Source organism: Esox lucius, chromosome 6, assembly GCF_011004845.1.
Source record: "Esox lucius isolate fEsoLuc1 chromosome 6, fEsoLuc1.pri, whole genome shotgun sequence".
Taxonomy (NCBI): Eukaryota; Metazoa; Chordata; class Actinopteri; order Esociformes; family Esocidae; genus Esox; species Esox lucius.
This window is the reverse complement of record NC_047574.1, coordinates 22,774,280-22,794,172: the sequence shown is the minus strand read 5'-3', so window position 1 is coordinate 22,794,172 and position 19,893 is coordinate 22,774,280. Positions and strand designations below refer to the sequence as shown.

Sequence of the window (19,893 nt, the reverse complement as noted above, 5' to 3'; positions counted from 1 at the left end):
AATGCAAATAGGAGGTTAATTGTAATCTGTTATCGCAATTTGCCTTGATTTTGATTATCATTCCTAGCACCTCAGAACAAATTATTCCTCCCTCTCAATGTCAGAGTACATCTCCCACTAAACTCCGTTTGTCCCCTTCGGTCTGAATCAGGGTTGTGAGGAGTGTTAAATCTGCCTTGTCTGTCTGCATTAGAGACATGGGTTCTGTGGAGGTCGGCTGATGCCATCACCCAAGCTCCCTGACTGACAGATATGTTTTCCAGTCAGCATGTCACTGAGGCCATCTCCACCTCTCTGATGTGCCTTCCATCAAACCTGCCCCCACACCCCCCTTTTTACAATTTGTTGAACCCTAACTATACCTGCCTCTAAAATGATCAACTGTAAAAAAAAAAAATGGCTATCTGTGTTTAAAAAATTAATACAAACAAAAAACACATTTACTGTATGTAGTCACAGAAGTCTTGTCTTTATTTTGCTTGCCGTTTATATAAAGGATTATTAGAAATCGAATGTGAAAATGAGAATGAAGAGAGCTTTGCGGAATGTGTGGGTTGTCGCTTTTGCTTGCAGCCATTGAAATGTGCTGATAAATAAGTGACAGCTATGAGCTAATGTCTGTTGATTATTAATTCAGGGTAGTTTTGGCATTTGCTTGCTGATCTGTTCTGCGTTTTAGTTTGTGAATACTTTGCTCCTACCCCATTGGCTGTGTTGAAGCTAAACTCCAACTCAAATCAGTGCTGCAAGAAAGTCTCAATTTACAAAGGTTAATTAGCATACTATATATCAGACCAATTTAAGTGTGCTAATTTTTTCATATGGCTGGTTTGTGTAGACCATTCTGGCCTGTAATTTACTAAAATCTGAAGTGCTTTTCCCAGATTGGTGTTAGTTACTTATTTTAACGTGCTTTAAGGTCCCATGAAAAGCTGTGTGTATAGAAATGTAATGGATCATTGTTAGTTTAATTATTTGAGAAAGCATTATATCTACAGTAATTGAAAGAGTGGAGAATTGTCAGCATTTAAACATTTCTCATGCTCATGTCTAGCCAATTTATCTAGAACTGCGTGTTAACAGTTGTCAGAAATGCTAGTCTTTTGTCATATTATACGGCCAATGTAGGTTATGTTTAAGGGAACAGTTGGAATTCCCCGTCATTAGCCAAGAACTGAATTTGAATTTAACTTTTAAATGTATAGACAATGTAACTAATGGACATGGTACAGTCTTCATTGTGGGTGATTTCTCTCGCTTTAAATATTTTAACCATTTCACTGTCAGTATGGAAACGGTTATCTTACTAGGGCGCTGGTAGCTACCAGAAACTTCTGTACCATATCCGAAGAGCGATCCGTTCGTTAAGAGCGGATTGGCTTTACAGTTTTGCTGCTCAGTAAAACATTTTCTTAAGTAATGGATGGATTTCAGTGTATTTTCTGCGTTTTCTTTTTTGGCCCCCTCAAAAAAAATTGGGGCGGCTCGCCCAAGGGTTTTTATATCCAAAAATCTCTTGAAGGATCAAAATGGAAATGGCTCTTAGTAACTTTTATCCCCCCACCACCTTTTCTCAAACGGACTAACTTCCCATTGACTGTCTGCATTCTTTTCTTGCTCTAAACCCAGATATATTTGCTTCTGTTGCTTTTCTGTAGCAGGACAGATTAGCACCAAGAAACCAAGGTGTGATGTTAGCCTCTAAAGTTTAAGGTTTTTACTTGACTGTAGTATCTTTTTTGTGTTTCTGCATAATACACTGTTGACTGTCAACACTGTCAATGAAGTCAGAAAGTAATAAATAAAACCCATGCTAGCTCTGAGCCAGGCCACTCCATTTACTGGTCCGAGGTTCTTGGCAGTTTCAGCACTGCCTCGGGCCTCCGGCCTGCTACTCCACTATGAGTTCACAGACAGGTGCTATGGTTTAATGTGGTTAGCCAAGCAACCCCAGCCAATTAAACACTGATGGATCTTCATTTGAAACTGCACTGCCTGCTGACACATACATGCACCTTTTTTTAGGCAATTGATTTGTGTTAGTTTACTACTTTTTGTTGTTTGTGAAGATCCTCTGGAATCTAGATTTTTATTCCATGGCGATAATACTGATATGGATTCATAGCTGTAACTGAAACATGCCTTTTATTGCCCATTGCTTGTTTGTAGCGTGGCTTATGAAAAATGTTCTGCATCCTTATTTGCTTTTAATTGCTCTATGATTAATGTTTTTCCTACCTTCTAGCGGAATGATTACATAATGATGATGATTTACTGGCGGGGTAATGTCCCATTCCAATTTCAACGTTAGTCGTTTAGCATTTTCAAACACATTCAGCATCATGTGATTACCGTTTGTTCACCTCATAGACAACCTTGTAGTTAATTCTGTATGTTAATGTTGATTGCATTTTGTCATCTTAATGTTTGATTTTTATGGAGGCAACTATATGATATCAATCAAATGCACCCCTAACAAACGTACTGTTCAGATTATTCTTTACTACACCAATTCCCCTGCTCATGATTAGCATTTCACACCACTAACTTGCATTTTCACTGGGGTTTTAGATAGCATTACCACAATGTAATTTTGGTTGGTCTGGTGTATATGATTTAGTGGTTATGTGATAAGGTCATTGAGGCTTAATGACACTGGTGAAGCAGTGTTTGTGAGTTATATTGGCTGACCTGTCTTTCCCCTCTCCATATTACTGTAGTGTTGACTGATAAGCTTAGAAGCTTGCGATGATGGAGATAAGATCATACAAAGATAGAGAATGCCTCTTCATAACAGGCACATTCCACCAGGCTAGCCCTATGATCCCAATCTTACATTTGTGTGAGGATCTTAGGTCTTTATATTAGTATTTAAGCCTTATCTAAAATGTAATCAATAAAGACAAAGCTAACCTTGTTTGATCTTTGAGCAAAAAGGAACACTGTAATAATCTACTCTTGTCTAAAAGGAACAGTTGTCTTAGATAGCTACCCCATTTATAATTTTTCCTTCTAGAGTCACTGAAATTACACATTTATTTAGTAATACTGTTGTGAAGTAGGGATGCACACATACATATAGGCCAGCAATCTGTATCTGGATTTTAAGGTAGAAGGATCATCGGAGAGTATCATTTTACTTATTGCTCACTCAGAAATGATAAAACATCAGTAATATCGGTACAAAAATTACAAAACTGTATCGTTATCCACATCGGCCAAATGTGTTAAAAGAATATCGGTATCAGTGTCAGCCAATATTTTACTTTCTGGTGTTTTTTAGAAGTGCAGATTTGGGCTTCATGATATTGATGATTACCCCTTGCATTTCTTTGAAGTTAATCTTTGTACTGAACGCTTTGACATTGTTCAGAGCTCTGAACTTCATTTTAGTATAATCTACAGAAGAAAATGAGAGAAGGTTATTACAAGATTATTATTCTTTTGTCTGGATCACATTCTACAATACAATATGAAAATATCAAAAATTACAATAATGTGGTTGCATAAGTGTGTGCACTCTCTTATAACTGGGGATGTGGCTTTGTTCAGAATTAACCAATCACATACAAACTCATGTTAAATAGAAGTCATTACACACCTGCCATCATTTAAAGTGACTCTGATCAATCACAAATAAAGTTCAGCTGTTCTAGTAGGATTTTCTTAGTTGCATTGCAGAGCAAAAGCCATGGCCCGCAGAGAGCTTCCAAAGCATCATAGGGATCTCATTGTTGAAAGATCAGTCAGGAGAAGGGTACAAATTAATTTGATGACTCAAGCATTAGATATACCATGGAACGCAGTGAAGACAGTCATTATCAAGTGGAGAAAATATTGGACATACCAAGAACTGGACGTCCCTCCAAAATTGAAGAAAAGGCAAGAAGAAAACTGGTCAGGGAGGCTTCCAAGAGGCCTAAAGGAACTGCAGGAATTTCTGGCAAGTACTAGCTGGCTCTGTGCTACATGTGACAACAATCTCCCATATTCTTCAAATGAATGGGCTATGGGGTAGGTTGGCAAGACGGAAGCCTTTTCTTACAAAGAAAACATCCAAGTCCGGCTGAAGTTTGCAAAAACAAACATCAAGTCCCCCAAAAGTACATGGGAAAATGTGTTATGGTCTGATGAAACCAAGGTTTAACTTTTTGGCCATAATTCCAGAAGGTATGTTTGGTGCAAAAACAACACTGCACATCACCCAAAGAACACCATACCCACAGTGAAGCATGGTGGTTGGTGGCAGCATCATGCTTTGGGGCTGTTTTTCTTCAGCTGGAACCAGGGCCTTAGTCAGGGTGGGGGGGAATTATGAACAGTTCCAAATACCAGGCAATTTTGGCATAAAACCTTCAGGCGTCCGTTAGAAAGCAGAAGATGAATAGGAAGTTCACCAGCACGACAACAACCCAAAGCACACATCCAAATCCACAGAAGCATGGCTTCACTCGAAGAAGATTAATGTTTTGGAATGGCCCAGCCAGAGCCCAGAACTGAATCCAATTAAACATCTGTGGGGTAATCTGAAGAGGGCTGCACACAGGAGATGTCCTCGCAATCTGACAGATTTGGATCACTTGCGAAGAAGAGTGGGCAAATATTTCCACGTCAAGATGTGCCATGGTAATGGATTCCTACCCCAAAAGACTGGGTGCTGTAATAAAATCAAAAGATTCTTCAACAAAGTATTATTTTATGGTTGTGCACACTTATGCAACCAGGTTATTGTGAGTTTTTTATTATTCCCCCTCAAAGATTTCAGTTTGTTTTTAATTAAATTGTTTGTTATAGGTCACATTAAAGGTGGAAAAAATTCTGACAATTTATCTTTATCTCATTCTTTTACATCACAACTTTTACATCACCTGAGATTTTAACAGGGTTGTGTATACCTTTTATATCCACTGTAGCTATTAGCTGATTTGTGAATTTCTCTTTTAATTTGTGTGTTCTTTGGCCTTTCCCATTTTGATGGACGACTAAGGGAGTTTAGCCTCTGTTTCACTTCAAATGTATACCCCAATTGAACATGGTGTACTGGATGACCACCTACCATTTCCCAGACTCCGATCAACTTAAGTAAAATCAAAAAATATACTTCAATTAGGTCTGGTACATAAAGATAAAGATATATATATATTGATTCTGTATGTCAAATGGCCATGCCTTTATATATTTAATGAAGAATTCTGATGGCAATTCCAAGGTGTAGGGGCATGAACATTGGGGAGTTTTCATCTGAAGCTGGAAAAGCAATTTCTTCTATATCATTCTTAAGTATTACTCCAAAGAATCCAGTCAGATTTTTTAACACTTTTTTTTTTATTCACACAGATGTGGCAACCTGACTTACTATATTCCCTAACTCAATAAAAGCCTTCTTGTGTGAAATCACGCTGGGGCAGGATATGTTCTGCTGTGTCTTCTGCTAAATGTTGTTTCCATTCTGCCTCTGGTCCCACTGAGGGCTTCTGGGAAGGGTTTTGAGAACAGAGGCTGTGGCTGAAGTGGATGTGTTGTCTAAGTGATATGGTTATTAGGAGGGTGGAGGGCGGCAATGTGAGAGGAGGATGACTCAATCTTCAATTGTTATTTCTTTGACCTTGTGGAACGATGTCCACGTCGCATAATCATCTTGCAACTTGGCGCGGAAGAAAGAAAGTGTCCCATGGGGTGTGTTACACCTCCATCCTCCTCCAAGGCATTCTCTATCCCCTTTAAATCCCTGTCTGTATGTGCTCTGCCATGCTGATGGGGATTGCTATATTTCCTCCTTTTCCACTCACTGTACTGTTCATCCAATGGGTTTTGGTTTTATGTCAGATGGCTGAATGTTTCTAGTAGGTGAGATGTTGCCTTGTTTTTAAGTTCCGGGGATTAGTTTGCTACTAATTTGGCAGATTTTTATATCAGATGTTCAGACATCGCCCAGATGCTAGACACAATACAGTAGCTGGGGGAAACCGTTGGAAAAGTATAAATTGCCCAAAACTGTCACATTGTGTGAAACCTTCGTAATCTTTTATTTTCCTGACTGTATCTTATTGCATATAGATCCAAGCACTGAATTTTTAATGTTCTTGAAACCGTTACCCTTGAAATTGTCAAGCAAAGACATAGGAATGTCCATCTGTTTTCAACTCTGACTTAGTCTCCTCTTCATGACTCTCACATAGGTTACTGCTAGACAAGGGTGCTTTTATAATAATGTAGTGGGCACTGACCCCCCGCTGATTTAATGTTGCAATCGAGATTGTTTGGGCGATTGTAATCAGTGTCAGAAATTGGTCAAGTTAATTCAGACTTTATTCCAATTGTACAAAAAAAAAATGGGATCAGTGCTTGTTCTTGAATGTTTTATAGAGGGATTGCACTTTCCTGGGGTTTTCATTCCTAACGTTGGTTATCATTTACAGTCTCCGCAATGGTCCGATGTTTCAAGTCAGATGAACCCACACAGGTATCTGCAAACAAGTAATGACGGATGTCAAATTTGCCTGGGTGTTTGGTTTCCCAGGGGTCCTTTGCAAACCCTGACCCCTGTCCACCAGCTTCCTTCCTTTCTGTCCACCCCTGGCTACTGGTGGTGAACGATTCATGATGCGGGTGTCTCCTGCCAGTCGGCCACCGGTTATTTCTGGTCATTTTTTTTGCTCTGGACTTTTTATTTCCTCTTAGATGTTGCTGTAGTTCAATCCTAAAATACTTTCTTTTTGTGAAATACTGATCTAGCTTCAAATGTCAAGTAAGGTTAAATTGCCCCCTGGTGTCAACCCTCCTACCGCCCTAGCCAACCCCCCCACCGCCCTTCGGTAGACATGACCTCAGTCCCATCCTGTGAGACGAGATGTACTGCCGCTCTGGCAGGGTTGGGCTCCCACTGACTCCACAGTGACTAATGCACTTCCTGTCTCACACAGGAAGCGGGTCTGGCCTCCCTTTTCTGTCCTCCCCCTTCTGTTCACACAACATATGACCCCCACCCCACTCTTTACCAGAAGGCTGAATGGCACTGAAGTCCTTATACGTCCATGTTGTAATGTCTTGAATCTCCTTGAAATCTCTTCCTTCTCCCTGCAGTGCATATTGTGTCAGCCTAAGTTCTGGGCGGTGGAGGTGACGGCACTGTGTCTGAGGACCAAACTGGAGAGGGGCAGCTCTCGACGGGTGGAGAGGGCTATGATGCAGACACAGGTAAGAGAGATGAGGGGGTCACATGAAACTACTCAACTAGATTCCCTATGACGCATAAATGCTCCGTGTCTACCTGTTTTTCTTTTGTAATGCAAGTGATCCTGATCTGTTAACGCTTGCAGAATTCTATTCTAGGATTTACATTGACTTCTACCAGTCTTGCTATGCGTCACGTCATTAGCCAACAGTCTGCGTGCAGAAAATGTGTTGTGGGCCTGCTGAAATGCATGCGTCCAGACTCTTTAAATCAGTATTCCCACTGTGCCCCGTCTGCAAACGCAGGCGTCTTGTGAATAACCCAGCCGAGGACAGTCCGACAGGTTGCCTTTCCCGACAGAATATCTGTCTGTCTGGGAAACCAGTTTGCCCTCCTGCTCATCTTTCCATTTGCCATCGCATTACAGAGGAAGTCACAGGTTGTAAAACCCCCTAGATGAGCTGATTTAGTGTGGAACTGGCAACCAGGGTATGTACAGCCTCTTCGCTCTGTGATACCATAAGAAATTGAGCATGAGCTTCCTTCTGTTGTGGTAAGGTACTTAGTGGGATTGGTTAATTATTCCCTTTTTAGACTACCAAAGTTCTATTAAGATGAACTACGTTTCTGGCAAGACGTGTCAGTTAGACTGTTTTTTTTAATGTAACCCGGTGAAAATCTTAATTGTCTCACACTACCTTTCTGAGGTTACACATACTCTTTCCTGACAGATACTCCCTCCGGCTACTGAGGTCAAAAGACGATGTATCGCTCAATGTGTATTGGAGTGGAATCAGTGGTGATGAATGAACTCTGGGCTGGCTCCATGTATAAACAGAAGGCGAAAAAAAAATGTGTCTTTGGGAAGCAACTGAAACATCTCACACTAGCAGAAGCACTTGTTTGACGGTGAGCCACTTCGTTAGTTGCCAGGTAGACAACACCGTCAGGGGGGTAATGCATCTTCCTGGTCAGTGGTCTGGTGGAAGCGCTGCTCGCCTTATGATGCAGGGACAGTGTCTTGTTTATAGTGTGAATTAGAAATTGTATTTACATTTTATGTAAATGTTATTTAAATTCTGGGTATCCATCTTGTCTAGTGACGTGCTGAGATGCACTGCAGTACCATTCACAAGAACGCACATCTTTTGTTCTCTGCGCAACCCTTTTTCCAGCTGAAGTGTGGACCATCTCTCACACATACTTGTGCCCGTGCGTAGAGGTATGATCAGGGAATAATTTATATTCTTCTCAGGGTTGCTTCAAATTGTGCTTGGATGACATCATGGTGTCTGCCTGTTTTTCTCTCCATCCACAACTTCAGTGCTCCAGGTGTTCAGTGAGCTGTCAGTCGTCGCTAGACAAGGTCAGAGTCATAAAGCAGGAGGTTGGGGCCCGGGCTATGACAGTTGGATGTCGGGAATAGAACAGGAGACTCTTAAACCAGCCAGACACTGTAGAACTCATCCATGGTTTTGTGACAAAGGAAAGAGAAAAGTCTGGTTTCAATCTCTCTAGCCTCCCCTCCTCAAATGTTTGCACATGGAGCTCAGCAGTCTTATTCCAAACCTGATTTGACAGACAGCGCCTAGAGGGGGTGAATCGGCTGAGGGGGGCCTCGTGGGCTTGCTGTGTGACAGGCGGGGGGGGGGGGGGGTTCAGTCATCTAGCGCTATGGGGGAGACTCCTGGGGATGGGAGCCACCCGTCTATCACCATGTAAGGAAGACATCAAGTACTCACTGACCCCCCTCCGACACCAACCTCATCGCCACCCGGCCCAATCCCCTGAGAGACAGCACGCTTGATCACCGTTTCCCCCAGAATGCCAGAACCCAAAAAGCACCGCATTAGAGCAAGGATTGACAGGCGGCTCACATGCACCAATGACTGAGAGTTGGGGGAATGGAGCGAAGGGGGGTTGGGGAGTGCCCTCTGCTTTGTTTCACATTCTTTCTCCCTCACGGCGATGTGTTTTGACTTCTAATCTCCTTGGCTGCTGAAGGGAAATAGGGGAAAAAGTGAAGAAAATGTGTCATGTGTTGAGTTGTTTCATGTCGGAGCAGGAATGATGAATCCCGTCCTGCTCCTTTCAGCAACTAGGGTGACTTCTAAGAGGAAGCAACAAGGTGGGTCCACAGGGATCTGTCTGGGCTTTGTTTCTGCTTTTGCTATCTTGATCAATTCCCTCTGTGTAGAATATGTAGGATTGTACTGTACCAGAAGAATTTGGACAGTGACACTTTGGCTCTGTGTTCCTGCACTTTAAGGTTGTATTCATTAATATTGAAATAATCATTTCAAAATGACAGCATGTTTTGCGCATTTTCCCTACTTTGGAGAGTGCTGTAAGTATTTAGACATTTGTCTTCACAGCTGTTTGTTATTGGGCAGGTGTGTCCATTTGCAATTGCTAGTGCATGCACGACAGAGCAGCAGGTATAGCCCTGATATTAGGTTTCGCGTTTGCTGGTGTTTGACAACATGATGACCAAAGATGTGTCGAAGCAAATCATGCCGGCCTTCATAAGGAAACTACTACTCAATCACTTGATCTGAATCCAATTGAGCATCCCTTTCACATGCAGTCATGAGACAGAAGGAAAAGAGCGTGGTTGTACATTTTAATGTCCAAATACATTTAGCATCCGAAAATTGGCAAACAGAATGTGCTGTAATTACTAAATGTTTCAACCGTTATGAATAGAAATACCCTTTAATTCAAGCTGACAGTCTGCAATTTGCCCAATAGTTATTGGATAAGTTAAAATCCAGTGTTGGAATAAAGCCAAAAAACAGACTAAAACATCACTGATGAAATATTTAGAGTTCACTGTATTTGGCTGTTTTCTCTGTGTAACTTTTAGAGGTTGTCCTGTTATAATTTAGATGTGACTGCTCAATGCTACATGCTGTTTATATAAACTTGTAGCATGGCTAGCATACGTAATATGCTGTTGGCATCATAGTTTCAACCAATCCGATTCCAAAAAAGTTGGAACACTGTACAAATTGTGAGTAAAAAATTAATGGAATAATTTACAAATCTCAAACTTATACTTAATTCACAATAGAATATAGATAACATATCGAATGTTGAAAGTGAGACGTTTTGTAATGTCATGCCAAATATTGGCTCATTTTTGATTTCATGAGAGCTACACATTCCAAAAAAGTTGGGACAGGTAGCAATAAGTGGCCGGAAAAGTTAAATGTACAGATAAGGAACAGCTGGAGGACCAATTTGCAACTTATTATGTCAATTGGCAACATGATTGGGTATAAAAAGAGCCTCTCAGGGTGGCAGTGTCTCTCAGAAGTCAAGATGGGCAGAGGATCACCAATTCCCCTATGCTGCGGCGAAAAATTGTGGAGCAATATCCGAAAGGAGTTTCTCAGAGAAAAATAGTGTTTGAAGTTATCATCATCTACAGTGCATAATATCATCCAAAGATTCAGAGAATCTGGAACAATCTCTGTGCATAAGGGTCAAGGCCAGAAAACCATACTGGATGCCTGTGATATTTGGGCCCTCTGACGGCACTGCATCACATACAGGAATGATACTGTAATGGAAATCACAACATGGGCTCAGGAATACTTCCAGAAAACATTGTCCGTGAACACAATCCACCGTGCAATTCGCCAATGCCGGCTAAAACTCTATAGGTCAAAAAAGAAGCTGTATCTAAACAGGATCCAGAAGCGCAGGCGTTTTCTCTGGGCCAAGGATCATTTAAAATAGACTGTGGCAAAGTGGAAAAGTGTTCTGTGGTCAGACGAATCGAAATTTGAAGTTCATTTTGGAAAACTGGGACGCCATGTCATCCGGACTAAAGAGGACAAGGACAACCCAAGTTATCAGCGCTCAGTTCAGAAGCCTGCAACTCTGATGGTATGGGGTTGCATGAGTGCGTGTGGCATGGACAGCCTACACATCTGGAAAGGCACTATCAATGCTGGCAGTTATATCCAAGTTCTAGGACAACATATGCTCCCATCCAGACGTCGTCTCTTTCAGGGAAGACCTTGTATTTTCCAACATGACAATGCCAGACCACATACTGCATCAATTACTATGTCATGGCTGCATAGAAGAAAGATTTGGGTACTCAAATGGCCAGCCTGCAGTCCAGATCTTTCACCCATAGAAAACATTTGGCGCATCATAAAGAGGAAGGTGCGACAAAGAAGACCTAAGACAGTTGAGCAATTAGAAGCCTGTATTAGACAAGAATGGGACAACATTCCTATTCATAAATTTGAGCAACTTGTCACCTCAGTCCCCAGAGATTTGCAGTCTGTTATAAAAAGAAGAGGGGATGCCACACAGTGGTAAACATGGCCTTTTCCCAACTTTTTTGAGATGTGTGGATGCCATGAAATTTAAAGTCAACTTAGTGATACATTTTCTCAGTTTAAACATTTGATATGTCATCTATGTTGTATTCTGAATAAAATATAGAATGTGAAACTTCCACTTCATTGCATTCTGTTTTTATTCACAATTGTACAGTGTCCCAACTTTTTTGGAATCGGGTTTGTAGGTAAAAAAAAAAAACTATTGATTGGTGATGATGACATTAATATCTGCTGGGGTTGACAAGCTGCTCTAAAAACAGATTAAAATTCAGAAAACAACTTGTATACAGCCCTATGTGTCTTTGATGCATTTTATTTTGAAATGTGTATAAAAGCTTTGTGTAGGCTTCATTGGGAAATATTTGGAATCGCATCTGCTCTTGATCCAATTATGCTTTACACACCAAACCAACTTTGACATGATACTGACTGACTTTTGCAAAGATTGTTGATTTTATGTGGGTGTTTTTGCATAAAAATGATTTCACTAAAAAAGCAAAAAGTGGATTTACTCCTATTTTGCGTCCTTTTCAGCTCCTCACACACTTTCAGCGTTGAAATGCACAGACTGACTCAAATTAGATTTTTTTCTTCTGATATTCCAGCGTCAAACTGTAAAGAATGTTGTATCCCCATTCATTGTAATTGGCTGAATGCAGGTTTATATATTATACATTGAAATCGGTGTCAAACATTTTGTTTCATCAACCTGGGGGCAGGTTAGGTTTATAGTTTTTCTCTGGAATAGGACAGATAACTCTCACATTCTGTCTTGTGGTTTTGATCTAGTGTCTTTTTGTCAGATTCTCTAATTGCAAACCTATTTGCCACCACCAATTTACAGTATCTTCTTACTAACTCTAGCATACAATACTAACCCAACTATACTATTCCAATTTAACCCACTTTAATTACTCACCACATACCATTAACTAAATAAAAATACTACCATTGCTACAACTACCATTACGACTGCCATCCCGACCACTAGTACAATATTTCAGAACAAGAAATGATAGCAAGCCACCATAGATACTTCTGTAAATGTCTGTTATGTCTTTGATTTTGACTCTTTCTTTGACTGGGAAAGAAAATTCCAGCTATTTCTATATGGGACGGTGATACAGTGTACACACACACACACACACACACACGTATATATGTATACAGGTGCTGGTCATAAAATTTGAATATCATCAAAAAGTTGATTTATTTTAGTAATTCCATTCAAAAAGTGAAACTTGTTTAATGTATACATTAATTTCACAGACTGATATATTTCAAGTGTTTATTTCTTTTAATTTTGATGAATATATCTGGCAACTAATGAAAACCCCAAATTCAGTATCTCAGAAAATGTGAATATTGTGAAAAGGTTCAATATTGAAGACACCTGGTGCCACTCTAATCAGATAATTAACCCAAAACACCTGCAAAGGCCTTTAAATGGTCTCTCCGTCTAGTTCTGTAGGCAACACAATCATGGGGAAGACTGCTGACTTGACAGCTGTCCAAAAGACGACCATTGACACCTTGCACAAGGAGGGCAAGACATAAAAGGTCATAGCTAAAGAGGCTGGCTGTTCACAGAGCTCTGTGTCCAAGCACATTAATAGAGAGGCGAAGGGAAGGAAAAGTTGTGATAGAAAAAAGTGTACAAGCAATAGGGATAACCGCACCCTGGAGAGGATTGTGAAACAAAACCCATTCAAAAATGTGGGGGAGATTCACAAAGAGTGGACTGCAGCTGGAGTGAGTGCTTCAAGAACCACCGCGCACGGACATATGCAAGACATGGGTTTCAGCTGTCGCATTCCTCGTGTCAAGCCACTCTAGAACAAGACACAGCGTCAGAAGCGTCTCGTCTGGGCTAAAGACAAAAAGGACTGGACTGCTGCTGAGTGGTCCAAAGTTATGTTCTCTGATGAAAGTAAATTTTCCATTTCCTTGGGAAATCAAGGTCCCAGAGTCTGGAGGAAGAGAGGAGAGGCACAGAATCCAAACTTCAGCCTGGCTTGGATGTTTTTCTGTGTAACAAAAGGCTTCCGTCTTGCCACCCTAACCCATATCCCATTCATATGAAGAATACGGGAGATTGTTGTCACATGTCACACACAGCCAGTACTCGCCAGAAATTCCTGCAGTTCCTTTAATGTTGCTGTAGGCCTCTTAGAAGCCTCCCTGACCAATTTTCTTCTCATCTTTTCATCAATTTTGGAGGGACGTCCAGTTCTTGGTAATGTCCCTGTTGTGCCCTATTTTCTCCACTTGATGATGACACACTTATGCAACCTGGTTATTGTAAGGTTTTTATTTTTCCTCCTGGAAGTATTTTTTTATTTTTTATTGAATTGTTCACATTATAGGTCACATTAAAAGTGGAAAAGGTTCTGACAGGATTTCTCTTTGTCTCATTCTTTTACATCACAGAAACCTGGCATTTTAACAGGGGTGTGTAGACTTTTTATATCGTGTGTATATGTATATATGACCTATTAAATATAATAACCTAGTACATATTGAAATAATGTGGTTTTACTAGGCATTTAGGAGAGCAATAAGCAATTTATTATTGGTGTAAATATTTTTATATGATTAAACTGGTTAGTGTACATTTCTTGGCATGCTTTAATTACATGTATGTTTTTTTCAGAAAGGTGAATAATTTGGGAAACCGTTGTCCTTTTTTAAAAAGCTGATATCTTTTGAAGTGTATGACACACATATATTGTGGGTTTTGTTCCATGCAAACATGGGAATTTAAAATGCAGCGAAAATTGCCAAATGGGGTCTGACAAAAGAGTACAAACTACATTTTCTGATTTACTGTATACTTTTTAAAATATACAGTACTTTACATTAGATTCAGTATATGCTATAATTGCTTACAGAGCAACTAATGACTCAGTTCAGTGAATCATAATGTTTTTGCTCACAAGTCATCCCCACCAGTTAATCTTCTCTGAACTACTCCCTAGTAGCTTGTGGTTCTCTCTCTTGCTCTTTGTCTCACTCGGGCTTCTGGTCTACCAGGGCTTACCGCACACCAGTCCCTGTTTGTGATTGTGCTTTGAATATATCCACTGGCTGTGGAGAAACAAAATTAGTTATTAGTCATCCGCAGTCTGCTTTCGAACAAACCCGGCATGCCATTAAGTGAAACCGATTGCACCAAGCCAACTGGAAACTTCATTTCCAGATGAGGTTGATGTTCATTCAGAAGAACCCACCTTGCTCTCCTCCCGTCATCCTTTCAAACTGCAGTGGACCTCCAATGCCTGTTTGTTGTCTGAAACTAGTTGCCAGTAGTTTCACACCTGCCGAATAAATGTAAACCATTTCTTTGAAATATAGGTTCTGGTCTCTGCCTTTCTACCTTCCAGTGTTAGACGATGTGCAAGCCTCCATTTGTGCAAAATAAGGTCAGTAGATGATTGACACATTCCATTTTGGTGGCATGGGTCAATATGTGAATAGAAAGTATTTCATATTGGTGTGTCAAAAGTCCTGAAGTCAATAGCTTTATAATTTAATCATGACTGCTGATTGGTTTCAGCTCCATGTATTCCTCTTCTGGATTTTGCTGTTAGGATGTCAACATTTGCAGTTGATGACATTGGACAGCGCATAAATGACAACTACAGGAGATACCAGGAGATGGGCCGTTACACGAGGAGAGCTGGGCAGGGCCGTCGAAGGGCATCAACCCAGCAGCAGGACCGGAATCTGCTCCTTTGTGTGAGGAGGAACAGGAGGAGCACTGCCAGATCTCTACAAAATTACCTCCAGTGGGCTACTGGTGTGCATGTTTTTGACCGAACTGTCAGAAATGGACTCCATGAGGGCCTGACATCCTCTAGTGGGACCTGTGCTAACCGCCCAGCACCATGCAGCTCGATTGGCATTCGCCAGTGAACACCAGAATTGGCAGGTCCAACATTGGCGCCCAGTTCTCTTCACAGATGAGAGAAGCTTCACACTAACCACGTGACAGTCTGGAGATGCCGTGGTGAACGTTATGCTGCCTGTAACATCATACAGCCTGACTGGTTTGGCGGTGGGTCAGTGATGGTTTGGGGAGGCATTGATGCCATTGACTGCCCCTCACTTTCTCCAGACCCTAATCCAATTGAGAACCTCTGAGATGTTATGTATCGGTGCATCCAACGCTGTCAAGTAGCACTTCAGACTGTCCAGGAGCTCACTGATGCCCTGATCCAGGTCTGGGTATAGACCCCCCAGGACACTGGGGGATTCCCGTCTCATCAGGAGCATGCCCAGACGTTGTCAGGAGTGCATACAGACACGTGGGGGCCATACACACTATGGAGTCACATTATAAGTTGACGTGATGGAATTCACGTAAGTTCGAACAGCCTGGGATTTCGGTTGTTTACTTAGATTTTCGGTGTGAGTTTGAATCCAGCCCTCAATCGGTTTGTGATTTTGGTTTCTGTTAACTGTTGTTACGTCATTTTGTTCTCAATGAATTTCACAATGTACAATAAAGATTTTGATCTTTTAAAGTTTGTGCTCCCTTAATTTCTTTGAGCTGTTTATGTTGACAACTGGTCAAAAATGATCGATGATCATTGCCATTAGGTTTGTATTAAACTGAAGCAGTGTCATTTGGACATCATTAATATTTTTATTCTCTGCCCCCTTTTTATTTTTCTAACTATTTCTGTGTGTGTGTTTCTAGTTTTTTTTTGTTTGTGTCCCACTTGTGAATCCACTCTTTCAGTTTTCTCTGTCCCAGGTTCTAAAATATATAATGTTCCACTATTACTTTATTTTCACCACGTTTCTGCACACAGAGGCCAATCACATCCAAGCTGCCCAACTCCATTCACTGCTTATAATTAAACACTTCATCCTGGGTAATCAGGATCTAAATCTCATTACAGGATTTTGGACCCTCTCCAAGTCCCACTGATAACCCCTCAAAACCCAGCCATAATGATGGGACTGAGGCCTAGTCTCTTAGGTTGAAGTTTATGAGCCGTGGTATTGGATGTTCGAATTCAAAAATTTGAAAGACAATCTCATAGTTGTTAAAGACTTAACTGCAATTGGGAACCATTTTAGGGACAGACAAATATCTCTTTTCATATAGCTGGCAGAATGTGAGTTGTTGCTATGCATGTAGACCCGCTGATAAAATGACTGGTCTCACCATAGGAGACTGAGAACAGGACAATTGGATAGCAGTCAGCTGTGGCTCCTTTGGCTGTGATAACTGTGTTTACTGTTTCTTCCTTGTCTTCCTGGATGCCCTCAGCCAGTGTTCATTAAGTACCTTACTGCCACTTCCTTGTTGCATAACCTGTCAATACTACATAGATTAAGGCGTAACCGAAATCTAAACCCGATATCCGGGTTTGGTACTGTCCATCAATGGGCTTTTAGACCTGCTTTATTCGCACCTCAATCAGTGAGCATAGTTGTGCTGAGGATTTTGCAGTTGAAATGTTTTTTCACAGAGGTTTATTGTTGGCATATTGCCTGGTTGATGTTGGTTGTCTCTTCTGTTCCAGACCATAGTGGATTACTTTGAGGAGAAGAGCTGTCCTGTGACGGAGCGTCTGAAACTCTTCTACTGCTGCCAGGCTCCTCCCAGATGGGTGGTCCAGGTAACACCCTGTCATTTTCTCCGCCTCTGCTGGTTGTTTCATTTTACACTGATTGACTTCGAATAGGTTTCGCTTTTTGTTGTTTTTTTGAGCTGCCTCACTTGAACTGAGTTAACAAGTGGGGCATTGTCCTTCATCAAAGCTTTGTCTTTAATTGGTTAATCGTGATGGGTCAAGCTATATGTCGTGGTTATGAGTGAACACTAAGTTCAGACTGTCTTCAACAGGGTTGCTTTATGACATACCTCTGCATTTTGACAGTGTCCGCCTTGACCTCTTGCCCAAGTTTCGCTAACGTCTTGTCATTCATCATCACAGCGATGGTTATCTTGGATTAGCTAGTGCATCAAAGCCCTGATCTAATTTAGACATTTGACATTCAGACTACATGTCATACTGAAGCTTGTTGTTGGCTGCTTTCAAACCAAAGGCCATCTGATGGCCAGTAATACAGTGCACCTTTGTCCCTCATCCCCTTCCAACAGATAGTTAATGCCCCACAGAATAGGAACTTCATCAACCTGGTAGACTATATCATGGAAGGCCTGTCTGTTTTTCCTCTCAGACTGTATATATTTCAGATGTCCAACGCCTCCTCAAATCAACCAGTCAATGCAATAGATGTTTATTTAGTCTAGGTAGGCAGTGGGAGGCCCACAACACACTGCCAGACACACAAACAAAGGGAGGGATGCAGAGATATGGCAAAGAGGAAGAGGTAGATTGTAAAGGGGTTTAATGGTTAGAGAGAGAGAGAGAGAGAGATCAGGAGGCTCAATGTAATAACGGCAAACCGCAATAAAGCTGGAATTGAAGGCACCCGATTGCTCCCTGGGGAATTTAACGTGCAAGCAAGTCAGAGAGTCTTGGGGGCTGTGCTGATGCAATTCCACCACAGCAAGAGGTGTGCCTGGCATGTAACAATGGCCGTGTCTGCGTACCGGAATATGTATAGGGGCATGTGTCGATATAGCTGATATATTAGGATTTGCTTACAATATGTAACCCATATAATGAAAATGTTCGCCTCTGCCCTTCCTGCTTTCAGGGAAGTTCTCCAACCAGAATCTCAGGAGTATTCCTGCTTACAAGAGAGGAGGCACAAATGACGTGCTGCTGTCTCCTATTAGCCTGAATGTCTGCCATTTCCTATTGGTTCACATCCTGGCTCCAATGTCTCCCTGGTCATGTGGACATGATTAGAGTTCTCATCTCATGAAGCCTGGTCCAACACAAACTCGATGAGCTAAATCCCCAGCCTAGACCCAGTCCAACATTACTGAATTCGAATGAGCCAGAACCTGTAAAAAAAAAGAAAATCTGAGTTCTAGTCAACTGCATAATTTTCTCTTGACCATGTTGCTGTTTTACCAAAGTTAACTCTTAATTAGCATTGGTGTTGACATCAATGAGACTGAAGAGAGAGAAAAGTAAAGAGCGAACCTAACTACAGTATAATCAACTACTGGAATAAGTGGGTTTTTCATGTACATCCTTAGAAATAAGACATACTGCTTCTGTTTACCACATGCAACTACAGGATAAAAATATTTCTCAAATTCACCACCTCTTAAGAATTTGTATTGAGTTAGGACCTTGTATGAATATTTGATTTTTAGTTAGAACAGATTATCTGTGATGAAATGTATTCTGCTTGTTACCCCACCGTTTCAGGTCTAAGAACTGTCTCAAAGTGGGCACCGCCCGTCAGATTAAATTGATAACAAAGGATATTTACAAAAAAAAAATATTTAATCATCATGACTCCAACCAGTAAGTGACTGCGTGGAGAGAGTTCTCCCTGAAGAATGTGTTACTGGGGCCTTTATCCCCTGTTCCAGGTGTACTGAATCACTGCTTTGGACCCTCCCAGCTCTGTCCACTAAAATTGTCAAATAAACAAAGGGAAGACCGAGCAGGAGGGTCGTCTCAACCCAGTTTAGAACTGTTGGCAGCATCAGCACTTCATTCTGAATAACACACATTGTAGTGCAGCCGATTCCTCTCCCACACATGACTGAGGAATGCCAGTCACATAGACCGTTGCTACATTTGGCATACACAGATGTAGTAATAATACATGTTTACTGAATGTCCAAACCAAATCAGATCTCTTAAATCTGAAACCCAACCTGTGAAATATCTGAAGAAAGTGCATGGCGAAAGGTGATACCACACAGAGTCTTTACTCAGTGACAACACAGGTTCTGCTCCTGGTTCTCTATTAGACAGTCAAATTGGGTTTGGTGCCTCAGCAAATTCTGAAAATGCTCACTGCTCCTGGGGGGCGGGGTTGCTCTTACTACTTTTATTAACAATATTTTTTAGTACAACCACCTTCCCTTTCCCATTTTTATTGCTTTACTCAGCACGTTCACCTATGTGAACTACTCAATCTACTGTGCAATCAGTAGATTGAGTGGTTTTGAGTGGACAATGAGTGGAGATGGTGCAGCCTTGATTCTGTTGTGGAAATAGTTTGTGGTTGTATTCTGTAAGAGTATAAGTTCTATCGATGTATCTTGCAAAGTCGTCTGACATTTAGCCTAAATACTGCTAAACAGGAATATTGCCTCATGGAACATGCCCACTGCCAACTCCAGGATAGACAAACACAGGTCTTAGCAGAAGGGATTTCATTTTAAATAATGTGTTAAAGGCTGATGGGGCCTCAACGCTTTGAAACCATTTAGTTGTTCCATCCCATGTCTGAACCACTCTGCTC

At 41.2% G+C, this 19,893-nt stretch overlaps 1 protein-coding gene across 1 annotated transcript in view; it reads left to right on the top strand.

Moving 5' to 3' along the window:
- ttc27 (tetratricopeptide repeat domain 27) overlaps window positions 1-19,893 on the top strand; it is a 106,244-nt gene that overhangs the window by 63,870 nt on the left and 22,481 nt on the right. The window contains exons 10-11 of the mRNA XM_010892268.4: window positions 7,084-7,197; window positions 17,073-17,168. Coding sequence (XP_010890570.1) covers window positions 7,084-7,197; window positions 17,073-17,168 — 210 coding nt within the window. The remainder of the gene's footprint in view (window positions 1-7,083; window positions 7,198-17,072; window positions 17,169-19,893) is intronic.